Source organism: Phlebotomus argentipes, unplaced genomic scaffold (genome assembly GCF_947086385.1).
Source record: "Phlebotomus argentipes unplaced genomic scaffold, Phlebotomus argentipes genome assembly scaffold_4, whole genome shotgun sequence".
Taxonomy (NCBI): Eukaryota; Metazoa; Arthropoda; class Insecta; order Diptera; family Psychodidae; genus Phlebotomus; species Phlebotomus argentipes.
This window is the reverse complement of record NW_026776174.1, coordinates 11167830-11180425: the sequence shown is the minus strand read 5'-3', so window position 1 is coordinate 11180425 and position 12596 is coordinate 11167830. Positions and strand designations below refer to the sequence as shown.

The 12596-nt window shown below is 45.0% G+C and overlaps 2 protein-coding genes across 2 annotated transcripts; both read left to right on the top strand.

The window, feature by feature from the left end:
* The first annotated feature begins 5 nt into the window (after window positions 1-5).
* Window positions 6-3108, top strand: LOC132258372 (small G protein signaling modulator 3 homolog). The gene is made up of 3 exons (XM_059755680.1): window positions 6-503; window positions 561-716; window positions 776-3108. The coding sequence occupies exons 1-3, from the start codon at window positions 435-437 to the stop codon at window positions 2939-2941; spliced, it is 2391 nt and encodes a 796-aa protein (XP_059611663.1). The 5' UTR covers window positions 6-434; the 3' UTR covers window positions 2942-3108.
* Window positions 3109-4843: 1735 nt separating this feature from the next.
* LOC132257375 (venom carboxylesterase-6) lies at window positions 4844-12485 on the top strand. Its single transcript, XM_059754241.1, has 9 exons — window positions 4844-5318; window positions 5390-5622; window positions 8117-8218; window positions 8833-8969; window positions 9041-9392; window positions 9719-10256; window positions 10317-10501; window positions 10576-10856; window positions 12288-12485. Exons 2-9 carry the CDS (start codon window positions 5497-5499, stop codon window positions 12478-12480), a joined length of 1914 nt encoding a protein of 637 aa, XP_059610224.1. The 5' UTR covers window positions 4844-5318; window positions 5390-5496; the 3' UTR covers window positions 12481-12485.
* The last annotated feature ends 111 nt before the right edge of the window (window positions 12486-12596 follow it).

Below are 12596 nucleotides of genomic sequence, written 5' to 3'. Positions count from 1 at the left end.
GGGGGCGAAGTGGGGCGCTTTCCGGGAGTTTGGCGGAAAATCTGCAGAATTGTTGCTTCGCGACGCATGGCAACACTTCATTGTCATTCGCTCAGATGATGTGCTCTGGGAAATCGCAGATATTGCGTTCGAAGCATGAAATGAAACTTGAAATCGCGCTTGATATTTGATTCTTTGCTGATTAACAGATAATAATACCAATATCTGCCGAACAATGTGAAACAAATCACTCAAAGCAGCAGAAACTCAAAGGTACTAAAGCCAGTTAAGGCCTGAAATCATGCACGTGGTCTACTGGAGAATCCCTCGCTCCGTGAGCTTCTCGGCATTCTTCTGCGAACTTTCACAGTGTGGGTGTCATCGTCGGACACTTCCTCTTGTCCACCAAAGTGTTCCAGTTGTTTTCACTCCTGTGGAGCGTTGCTTTGCGGACGATGGAGATGGCCAAGTCACTGTTCGGCGCGCGGGATCACGAAGGCTATGCTGGCAGGGAGGAACATATCGTGAGTGTCACAGCGAAAGCTGCAGCGAAGTCAATCACTGAAAGTCCCTCCTTGCAGAAGAAACTCGACACAGCTGCTTCCGAGGATGACTCCGAGCTGGCGGAAATCGCTGAATCTCTGCATCTGGTGCGCCCAAGTCCTGGAGGACCCTTTTCCGCGCTCACACCCTCGATGTGGCCCCAGGACATCCTCACGAAGCTCGGCCAGCCAGAGGTGAGTGGGCGTCCCTTATCTATTCTGCGGGAGATAATAAATCACGTCTGTCTCGATAGAGTGACAGCGACCAGCCCGATTATAGATTTGATGAGTTCGGCTTTCGCGTGGAGGAGGAGGACGGCCCAGAGCAGAGCTCCAACAAATTGCTCAGCATTCCCTTTGTGGAGGACGACAAGCATCGGCTGCAGTGGATAGCGCATCTGGAGTTCTCGCACCACAAGGAGGCCACCGAGCTGACCTGGGACACTGTGGACGTGGTCCTGCCGCGCACCGAGAAGCTCCGGAACATGGTTCGCGCCGGAATCCCGCACTCCCTGCGACCGCAGATGTGGATGCGCCTCTCGGGGGCGCTGCAGAAGAAGCTCAAGACGGAGACGACTTACCGCGAGATCGTGAAGGCGTCCAGCAATGATGCCCTGATGACGTCCAAGCAGATTGAGAAGGACATCCTGCGAATAATGCCCACAAATGTGTGCTTCAGCTCGCCATCTGGCACAGGGATTCCACGGCTGCGAAGAGTCCTGCGCGGAATTGCCTGGCTGTATCCGGACATTGGCTATTGCCAGGGAACGGGAGTCATTGTAGCCTCGCTGCTGCTGTACATGGAGGAGGAGGACGCCTTCTGGATGATGGCCACGATTGTAGAGGACCTCTTGCCGGCATCCTACTACTCCTCCACATTCCTGGGCATCCAGGCGGATCAGAGAGTGATGCAGACGCTGATTGGGAACTACCTCAGCTCTGTGGACGAGGCGCTGAAGAGTCACGATATCGAACTCTCGCTGATCACTCTGCACTGGTTCCTCACCATCTTCGCCAATGTGGTGCACATGAAGATTCTGCTGCGCGTGTGGGACTGGTTCTTCTACGACGGCTCCATCGTGCTGTTCCAGCTGACGCTGGGCATGCTGAAGATCAAGGAGCCAAGCCTCAAGGATCTGGAGAACTCTGCACAAATCTTCAACTCCTTGAGCGACATTCCCGGTGACATTGACGATGTGGAGAATCTCTTCGCCATTTCCATGGAAGTGGGCGGATCTCTGAGCCAGACAGTGATTGACACGCATCGCCGGCGGCACTTGGCGTACTTGATGGCCGACCAGGGGACGCTCGTGGGCAATCCCGAGGCCACACCCAATCTGCCCAAGCAGCAGCTAGCGAAGCGACAGGTGAAAAAGAGCAAATCAGTGATCCAGACGCTACTATTTGGCGCCGAGGGCGGCGATGAGGATCTCAAGTCGAAGAACATCCGGCAAACGGAGATCCTGGTGGACTTGCGAGAGGCGATCCTGAAAGTGGCGCGTCACTTCCTCACCATCGAGCCGAAGCTGCAGGCGCACATAAAGCTGGTGGCGGACTACACGATGAGCAGCCACGCCAAGGATCACGAGGACTACATCAATGTGTCGCGCAATAGGAAGAGGCGCGCCAAGGCGCTGCACGACTTCGAGCGCCACGATGACGACGAGCTGGGCTTCAGGCGCAACGACATCATTACAATCGTGAGCCAGAAGGACGAACATTGCTGGGTGGGCGAGCTGAACGGGCTACGCGGCTGGTTCCCGGCTAAGTTCGTGGAGTTGCTGGACGAGCGCAGCAAGCAGTACAGCTCCGCCGGCGACGACGCCATCTCAGAGACGGTGACAGACCTCGTGCGGGGCACCTTCGCGCCCACAATCAAGCAGGTGCTGGAGCACGGCATGAGGCGGCCCTCCTTCCTGGGCGGCCCGTGCCACCCGTGGCTCTTCATCGAGGAGGCGGCCACGCGGGAGGTGGAGAAGGACTTCGACTCCGTGTACAGTCGTCTGGTGCTGTGCAAGACGTACCGCTTGGATGAGGACGGGAAGGTGCTCACGCCCGAGGAGCTGCTCTACAGATCCGTCCAGTCCATCAACCAGAGCCACGACAACGCCCACGCCCAGATGGACGTCAAGCTGCGCTCGCTCGTGTGCCTGGGGCTCAACGAGCAGGTGCTCCACCTCTGGCTGGAGGTGCTGTGCAGCTGCGCGGAGATCGTGCAGAAGTGGTACTATCCGTGGAGCTTCATCTACTCACCCGGATGGGTGCAGATCAAGTGCGAGGTGCGCATCCTCTCGCAATTCGCCTTCAATCTCAATCCCGACTGGGAATTACCGGCCAAGAAGGGTGTTCAGAGCCAGCCGCTCAAAGATGGTGTGCGGGACATGCTGGTGAAGCACCACCTTTTCTCCTGGGATCTCTAGGCATTCGCCAAGAGACGTTTGTCGTCATTCCCCTCACTTGGCGACTCTTTCCTGTGCAGCTCACTTGACTATTTACACACTACACACAGAGATTCAAAGCTATTTTGTGAGGAAAAGTATGTAAATGCAGTTAATTTATTATCAAATAGAGAAAATCTCATGCAAGACACGCCAGAGGAATGTTCCAGATATCTTCCTGAGTGACCACATGCGTCCAGAACCTCCCTTGAACGGACTTGAATTGAAAAAACGCGCGCTTTGCGAAACCAACTCTACTCGCATGCAAGCTTGGCAGCGGAAGTCTGAAAATCTCGTAGGAATTGGGTGTAGAAAAATTACTCAGATAAATCTTCAACAAGCTGACACGTTCTTCAAATCCTCCTTGGATCAACAATTATACTGATATTGAAGAAAATGTATAGGAAAGTTTGTATTTTCAGTTTGGCAAATTCAGAATTGAAAATAGTAAATAAACTGCGCTCTTCTGCATTTAATTACGATGGTGTACAAAAAAGAAAACGTTTGCAGAAAGCGTAAAGGGTTAACAGAGAATCTTATTTTTCACAAGCATGCATGCAAGACCTTAAGAACTCGCAATCCGTAGCGCCCCAAAGACTCTGGACGACATGAAAGACCCTCAGCGATGTTCATAATCATAAAACACAGCTTTCTTCTCAACTTCCTTTTATTTATTCATTCAGGCATAATCACAGAGATAAGAAATGTTCATTTGGATTGTCAGAAACTCATGGAATTAAAAGCAAATGGAATGTTGCTTCAATCACGAGAATTTCTATTTTATTCTTTCTGCGTGTGTACATAAAGTTAACTATGGGCTTTCCATTAACTCAGTGGGACGCAGAAAATTGGCTATTTTTCCAAAGTTCTTCAGTCAAAGATTGTGAATTTGTGGGAAAAACACGGGGTTGAATATGTAAATTGTACATCTTACATTTCAACACGGTAAATTTGTCCACTTTTCTCTATCTGTGTGATCAAAACCATAGGAACATTGATAATCTCATTCCAAGGCTTCAAATGCACAGAAAATTCATGCAAAATTGAGGTCTTAGCACGTGGCGGAGAAAATATTCTTCGCCACGTGCGGCTTTTTCTGGGGAAATTCACGAGAAATCTCCACCAGAAAGTGATTTCTTCAATCACCGATATACTTTACCTGTAATATTTACTGTTCTGAGGTGAATTTTAGTCACTTTTTTGAGAAGTTCTCAAGACTTCTCACGAGACGATGTGGCCAAGCCGCAAAGCCAACTACTAATGACACAATTAAAGCTGCCCGGCTTGCTATATTTCTGTGTTCTAAAGCTGCAAGCGTACTAAAATGCCATAAAAATCGCAATCGAAGGAAGGATGATGAGAAACCGTTGAATAACGACGCAGTGAAAACTAGCAATTGCACGAATTTAATGCTTACTTCCTTGAGAATTGATTTCATTATAATTTAACAACGCATGTTGCAAGGAATCTTGACTTCATACACTTGAGCAAGATCTCTAACTTTACTTTTCATGCTCAATTAACTGAGCTTCGAATCCTTCACTTTGGGCTTTTTGGGCAATTTCTTGTGAAATTTTGGCTTTAGAAAACAAACAATTTTGTTCCATTTTGCTGTATACACTAAATGCTTATGAGGTGTGATAGAAAGGAGTGTCAGGATCACTCGTAAAACGCACGATAAACAAGGTTAAAAAAAAGTATATTTGCCTCCAATTGAACCTCAAAGCGGAGTTAATCGACCGAAAGATATTTAACTTACTGTGAACCACAACTTCCTCCACCTCTTGGAGTTTAAAAAAGCAGTCTGGCGATGGTGGGAGAAGAGCTCTCGCCAAACTCACAAATCAAACGAAAGTCTCTAACCTAGTCAGTTTCTTTTAGGCCTGATCGCGCAAGAGACGTGCCGTTTCGCTGTCTTCAACAGCGAGAAATGTGCTCAGGTGACTTAAAAGTGCTTTAAAGTCGCGAAGAGTGTGTGGCTTTTTCGAAGAATTTCTCCGCAACATCTCACTTTTCGCTGGATGTGAGAGATTAATAAAGGCGTCAGTTGCATTGCGAATAAAGCGTGAAAAGTGCAAATATTAATTTCACTTTCAGACCCACAATTATATAAGAGTTTATGTGAGGAATAAGTGATTTTTGTGCCTTATCAGCATCTGCCGAGCGTCTTGACGCACGCAAACGTTGCCCAGAGTGTCATCCGCAATTTGAATTGCAGAGAGAGATGGTTTTGCGTCACGCACTCTGTACGCATGATAAGTAACATTGACCTTAGAGTCGGACGGTTGTAAATATACGCGATAACCTGAGTGAAAGTATTTTGTTTTGGCAAGAAATACCAAAGTACAGCAGTGATTTCGTGAGTGTGTGTAAATTGTTACGCGATATTCACCATCGATAAAGTGCATACAAATTAATTAGCTGTTTTAGCGTGTTTACTTTCACAGCCAACAAGCTTGTCTTCCGACGTGTGTCCATCTATTATGCTGCGAAGCGCATAACTCAGCGATCGGCATACAAAGCAAGCGCGCACAACAATGAAGACTGCACCAATTGTGTATGTCATCTTTGCCTTAATAACATGCACAATTGGCCTGGCTCTGGCGCCAGCCCAAGTGGCTGAGATTGCGGCGAGCACAGGGCAGTTGTCGAATAAACTGAAGGTATGTCGCAAGCCATTATTATATTTCTATCAAGGGACATTGGGAAATATTTCTTTTTCCATGCAGCGCGCACTCTAATTAACTCAGCTTCCCACAACTCAGCGTGGATTTCCCAAATTTGCAAGTCTTCCGGAGATCGAAATCCACAGAGCGCGGCATTTTGAAACCCCGCCCGACTCAGGCTAACACGTTTTTTTTATTTTTTCACTAATTAGAATTTTAATGAAACTGCCCTAGATGCTAAGCAAATGAAGGAGTAATCATTTGATATGACCTAAAGCTTCAGCAAAACCCGTTTTAAATTGCCGCTCAGCGACTGTCTCAATATGAAATAGCACTGCAAATTGTGACAAAACGCATTCTTTGCTAAGCAAAAAAAAACAATCTATCAAGCGAAATGAGCAAAATTGTCCATTATAAAAATGTGTGAATTACATCAGTTGACCCAAAAGCAGAAAATTTTCGATTTTACCATTTCTCTAAGCGTGCACAATTTGCATTTTCGCGATAACACCCTTTTATATAATTAAAATATTAAATGATCATTGACATTATAATGAAAGTTATAAGAATAATTGATTATCTTTTTTTCTCAACACTCTTACGTGATGTTTTTGAATGTTTTCCAGCAAACTCACATTCAGCCATTCATTGACTTCAAATGAACGTGAAAGTAATTATAGTGCAAACAGTAGTAAAAAAGAAGAGAAACAGCATGATGTTTATAAACAGCAAGCAATTATGTATACGGAATTCAAATGCAACTTGTTGATCTTGGCTCTACTTTCGACATTTGATCGCCTATCTCTCCAATTTTTTTTCTGTGTCGCGACAGATAAAAAATTAATGTCCAATCAAGGTGATCGTGTCATCAGTTATATTTCAATCGCAAATCGGATGTTAGCGAAAAATGGCTCTTCCAATGCACAAATGTATTAATTATTGCATCACTTGGAAGATTTCTTTTATTTCTTCATCGCGATGTTTGCTACAAATATACGTGTAAGATGAAGGTTTTTAGTACTCTGACCAAAGTGATCCTCTAAATGCGATCCTGGAATTATAGCACATCGATTGCAGCACCACTTTACATTCGTTATCTCCTGGTTTGATAAAGAGAAGCGTTCTTTTCCGCTGAAGCTCTCAAAGTGTTCAGGCGTGAGCATTTCGATTTTACAAATAAGTCCAAATTACAGCCAGAAATTTTGCTTTGTTTGACATTCGTTACGTGTGATATCGGTCAAAGAAAGTAATCTTAAAGGTGGAATTGGAAGAAAAGAATCCTCAGTTTTCAGAAAAAATGGCAGGAAAATAAGTCCATTAATCTCATTTTTCGCAGAATATACTCAGAACCAGATATGATTTTAGATTGGGATCATAAATTAGTAATTGCGGAATTTGAGTCTGGTTACTGTATCAAACCTAATGCTACATATTCCATAAACTGTGAATTTGATTGTCTTGTGCCTGCTTTTTGTACAAAAGAAGGGAAAAAGTCAAATCTCAAAATTTTCGAAATTAACGATAACAGAACACTCATGATCTTTGAATAGAATTTGTAGACAAGAAAAACATGTAACGAAGTTCAATTACTATCGAAAAGTGAATAATCTTAAGACGGGATAATCAGCAAAGCGGGATATTATTTCATAAATATTATTTCACATGAGAATCAATTTTCAGGTAATTTCCATTGAAGGCAGTTAAGAAAATTATTGCTTCCGAAGACATTTGATGTCTCTTGTCCCTTATTAATGATACAAGTTTTTGCGTTCAGTAGACGTTTGCTCATTGAGGAACAAAATTGGAGTGGTTTTATATCAATAACGACTATAATAATGACAATTATTGATGTTATTGCAAGTGTGTAGTAAAGTATACTTGTATATACTAAATAAAATGTATTTTTTCATTGCTGAACCAGCAAAGATCGCTTTCGTCTACAATTTTGACAATTTCTTATACTCTAAACGAGAAGGAATTCCTTAGAAATCCATCTGTTTCTCTTCAATATTCCTCCAATTTTAAATACAGAGCGCATGAATTAGATTTCATGAGCATAACAATTGAGACGCGAATCTCATTACAGTGCTTATTATTTCTCTGATTGTTCCATTATTAAATATTCGTAAGATTCAATGCGAATTCCTCATTGAAAAAATCCCATTGTTCACAGCTTCTTTTCTCTGATATAATTTATCTTATGGTAAATATTACGCAAGAATTAGCATAATCCAGTGCTTGAGGGAAACAATTTATGCTCCCAGCCGCGAGTGATCCCTAAAGACAGGGCAGATTTGCGGTTGATTTCGCTCCGCAAGCAAATTGATCGATTTGGTCCGCTGCACTTGCCGACGATCGATTGCATTACACCTCGAGTACTAATTGATGAGCATCACACGATCCACTTATTAATCCACCTAATGGCACTTGCTAATTACACGCATCTGCTCGCTCATGTGCAAATCGCGGACTAAAGCGTGCTCTCCGATAGGAAACGGCGGCGTGGCGGCGCATTATGCAATCCGGCGGCCTGGTGCGGATTCTGCCGGCGCGCGCAATGGAGGTGGTGCGAGAGGTCGTGGGGTCACTCAGGGTAAGTGCGCGCACCACAAACCGCCACTTGGCAGTCATCGCACTGTCAAGTGGCACATCCAAATTGCACAATGCCAATTGAATGTGGAGAATGTTTGTTTAATTGCATAAAAATGTCTGAGCTTTTTTTTCAAACACCAAAAAAAAGAGACCTCTATTCATAAATTTTTTCCCCAGTCTAAACACACAGCACAGAATAAATTTGCACGTCCACGAGTCTCACAATTATTCTTCTATAAACACGCACTCAAATTTTGAAATTATATGTATGTACAATATTATTTTGTGTAGTCTTTTCAAATTATTATTCATTGTGCGCCACCGCGGAGAGTCAGTTTCCAACACTTTCGTGGATTTTCGTGCGCTCAGCGCCAAGCTTATTCATGAGTCCTTTCGTAATTTATGAGTGGCGTTCACACAGAAGAGAACACCTTTAAGTATATTATGATTTATTATATTTAATGGGAAAATTATATTTGATCATTATTCTGCACTTTTAGCCAGAAAAGCTAACATCAATCAAGAGGCGTTGAAGAGTTCAGTATGTTTTTGCGGTTAAATTTTCGAGAGTTGTGTTCGGAATACTGATCATTTTCATGTTTTCCTTGTGGACAGAACGAAGGCCGCGTGGTTTTGGCGACGCCGAATGGCATTCTTCGCGGGCGGCATCAACCCTACAAGTCCGGCGTCGCCGGCTCATACTACAGCTTCCGCGGCGTGCGATACGGACAAGCGCCCAGCGGCGCGCGAAGGCAAGACCTCAACGCGATTAGGCGTTTTGCAACGCTTCTTTCGCCACACTCACCAAAATGTTTTCATGCAGATTCCGAGCCGCGCTGCCGGAAAAGCCATGGAAGGGCATTCGATTGGCTGTGCGCGAGGGAAGCACGTGTCCACATCGCAACATTCTCCTTGACACATTCAAAGGCGACGAAGATTGCCTCTTTCTCAACATCTACACACCCGAATTGCCAAACCGAACGCGCCACCCTCAGCTTCCTGTCATGGTATGGATTCACGGTGGTGGTTTTGCATTTGGCTCAGGCAATTCTTTTCTCTATGGGCCAGACTACCTAGTCGCCGAGGGCATTGTGCTCGTGACCATTAACTACCGACTGGGACCCCTTGGATTCCTCTCGGTGGGTGGCGATGCGCCCGGCAACGCCGGCCTCAAGGTAAGCCACGAATTATCATCTCTACACTGAGTGAAATTCCAGAATAATCAGCTTTGAAAGCCAATTAACATCGAAGAAAGCCGTCTTAATCTTTCGGAGACTTTTTTCTTGAAGATCTTTACCATTTTAGACTCGTGTTTAATTCCTCTTAAACCCCACGAAAGATTGCAAAATCGTGGGATGAGTACAATGTTTTTATTAGACAACTTTGTCGTCTTTGTGCGCGTCAATTAGCTAATTACGCTTTTATCCCACACACTCAATCGCCGCTTTAATCATCACTTCTTTGCCCAGCAATAATCCACTGCAATCGCGTGTGATTTCAGGATCAGGTCTTGGCGCTAAAGTGGGTGCAAGAGAACATCGCCGCTTTCGGCGGCGATCCGACAGAGGTGACGATCTTCGGGGAGTCCGCCGGAGGAGCGTCAGTGCAGTATCTGATGCTCTCTCCCATGGCCACGGGACTCTTCCATCGCGCCATCTCGGAGAGCGGCTCGGCGCTGTCGCCCTGGGCGCACGCGGTGCGGCCCAAAGAGAGGGCATTCAAGCTGGGACAAGTGCTGGGCCTGAGCACCAACAGCACGGAGGAATTGCTGGACTTCCTGCGCAAAGTCCCACCGCGGAAGCTGATTGATGCGTCCGAGGAGACGCTGACGGCGGAAGACGCCAGAAATAACATCGGCCTGCCTTTTGTGCCGTCCATTGAGGAGAATATCGACACGTGGGACGAAGCAGATCCTGATGTGTCTCACGATGAACCATTCCTCACAGAGCCGCCAATTGACTTGCTGAAGAGAGGAGATTTCCACAAGATTCCCTACATCACGGGCTTCAATTCGCACGAGGCGATGCTCTTCCTGAGAAGTAATTCTCTTGTCTCTATTCCAATGCTTTCTTGAGCTTTTCTGAAATGCACTTTTCCAGGACTCAGAAAGGATCCAAATCTCTTGGCGGCCTATCAGAACGACACAACGCGCGTTGTGCCGACCGATATGCAAATTCCCGGCGGCCGGGATTCGCCAGAGGGTCAAATAGTGGCGGGAAGCGTGCGCCAATTCTATTTGGGGTCACGGCCAATTACGCAAGACACCATCAATGAGCTGATAGACGTGAGTTTCCCTAACATTTTCCCTGTACAAAAGGTCACAAAGCTAACATTGATTAATTGCACGAACACGGAAAGATGTGGACGGACCTGATGTTTGTGCGCGGCATCGTGACCTCTGCGCGGCTGCACGGAGCCGCGCGAAATGCCACAACTTACCTGTATAGGTTCGCATTCGACGGCGCCCTCGGCCTGTACAAGCGCCTCCTGGGCATCTCGCGTCCCGGCGTATGTCACGGCGATGAGATTGGCTACCTCTTCCACTTCGGCTTCTTCAACCTCAGCCTGGACAAGGCGTCGCCCGAGATCCAAGTGAAGAAGCGCATGGTCTCCATGTGGACAAATTTCGCCAAATACGGGTAAGATTAATGCGCATGACAATGTGAAATAGCTACAAAGAAGGTCACTGGCAAAATTCATGCGATGCACACGCCATATATTCATCATTCACTCACGGAATGATTGTGCAAAATTGTTGAAGAAGCATTGCATGCATCTGAATTGCGATGTTGGAGAAGGAAAAACGCATTATTGCTGACCCTTTGGCTAAAAGACACTATTATGCATCACGCTTAACTGCCAATAAGTGTATTCACATCACTGAATGGTCATTTCGCAATTTAGCTATACTTAAAATCTTACTCTTCTGCAAAATGCAACAGAGAATCACTAATCTTGTGGGTTTGGCCGGATATATTCGCTTTCCGCGCCCTCAAATGTGCAATTTTTTAAGAACGCAAAGCAACAGAAGATTGTGCAGCACGTTATTGAGATTGATTCTCAACTTATAATCACATTAAAAAGAAAGAAGATCATTAAAAATTAATGTCATTGTAATTGAGAAGAACTGAAAACAATCACTTTGAGAAACAAATCGTCGTAATTCAGCCTATTTCACCCCTTGTTTCTCAAGATACACCATCCAACGGGTAATTAACGATGAGCATGAATGCTTTAACCCCCTTTTTTGTCATATCTTCTGCCACTCTGCCTATTAATAAACACGTAAGAGAAGAAAATTTATGCCTATATGCACCAGTCCACTATCTTGACACCATTAAAAGTAAGGCTTGTGTTTGGAAAAAATGCCTCTATTATATCACCGTGTGTCAGTTTGAAAAAATCATTGCATAAAATGAACTGGCATTTCTCTCATTGAGAGGAAAAGTTCAAAAATTATACAAGAAAGTTGATAGAGAGAAAAAAACAGCGCATTCTCTGCATTTGCCCAGACTTTATCTGATCCTCCTAGATTGCAATTAGGCCCGCGAGAAGCTGATGTCAGTGATCTATTTTTTTTCACACGTGGCGCAATCGCGATCACATCCACACGTGATAAATTAACCTGTGCGCGCTCGCGTTAAGTGCGTACAGAACATAATTACCGCTCTTTTTGCGTACATCATCTTGATAAATGGTTGACCCTAACATTTTCCCCGCATCAATTACATAATGATCGATTCACAATCTTTTTAGTGGCTTCTCAAGGTGAGATATTATGAATTTTTTTTTACGTGCGCTACATTTTGCAATTAATAAATGCCTGTTATATTGGCAATTTGGGGTGTTGAAGTGTTCTCTCAACGCACTTTATTGTGCCACTCTGGTGAGAATTCACAGTTTCGCAATGTCTCAATGAAATGCAAGTTCATAGAAATCACGATTGTGCCGAAAGGCACTTCCTTTCACACTTAACATACATATATCTGAGATGTCTTTCTCAAGCCCAAAACACGCAGACATTTAGTCAAGTGATATAGCGTGCTAAAGTTGAGTCGCGTGCTTTGCAGCGTGCCAACGCCGATGGGCGAACAAGACGCCGACTTCCGCGTCAACTGGGAGCCTATTCTGCAGAAGGAAGGCAACGACTTGCCATACTTGGACATCACAGATCGACTGGAGATGAGGATGAATCCCGAAGGGCAGCGCCTCAAGTTCTGGGACGACATGTACGCAAAGTACAATGGAAATGAGATAAACTGAGATTTATTCCGCGCTGAATTTAGTATAAATTGTTTGTTGCAAGATATTTTGTTATGTAGTTGAACATAAAAGACGAATGTTGAAATGTTTATGAAAATAAATGCATTCCCATTAAC

Bases quoted from the DNA above. Each gene is read 5' to 3' on its own strand.
- LOC132258372 (XM_059755680.1), top strand. From the start codon at position 435: ATGGAGATGGCCAAGTCACTGTTCGGCGCGCGGGATCACGAAGGCTAT. The intron at 504-560 runs GTGAGTGTCACA...CCCTCCTTGCAG, and splicing joins CTGGCAGGGAGGAACATATC to AAGAAACTCGACACAGCTGC. The intron at 717-775 runs GTGAGTGGGCGT...CTGTCTCGATAG, and splicing joins CGAAGCTCGGCCAGCCAGAG to AGTGACAGCGACCAGCCCGA.
- LOC132257375 (XM_059754241.1), top strand. From the start codon at position 5,497: ATGAAGACTGCACCAATTGTGTATGTCATCTTTGCCTTAATAACATGC. The intron at 8,970-9,040 runs GCAAGACCTCAA...GTTTTCATGCAG, and splicing joins GCGCCCAGCGGCGCGCGAAG to ATTCCGAGCCGCGCTGCCGG. The intron at 10,857-12,287 runs GTAAGATTAATG...CGTGCTTTGCAG, and splicing joins ACAAATTTCGCCAAATACGG to CGTGCCAACGCCGATGGGCG.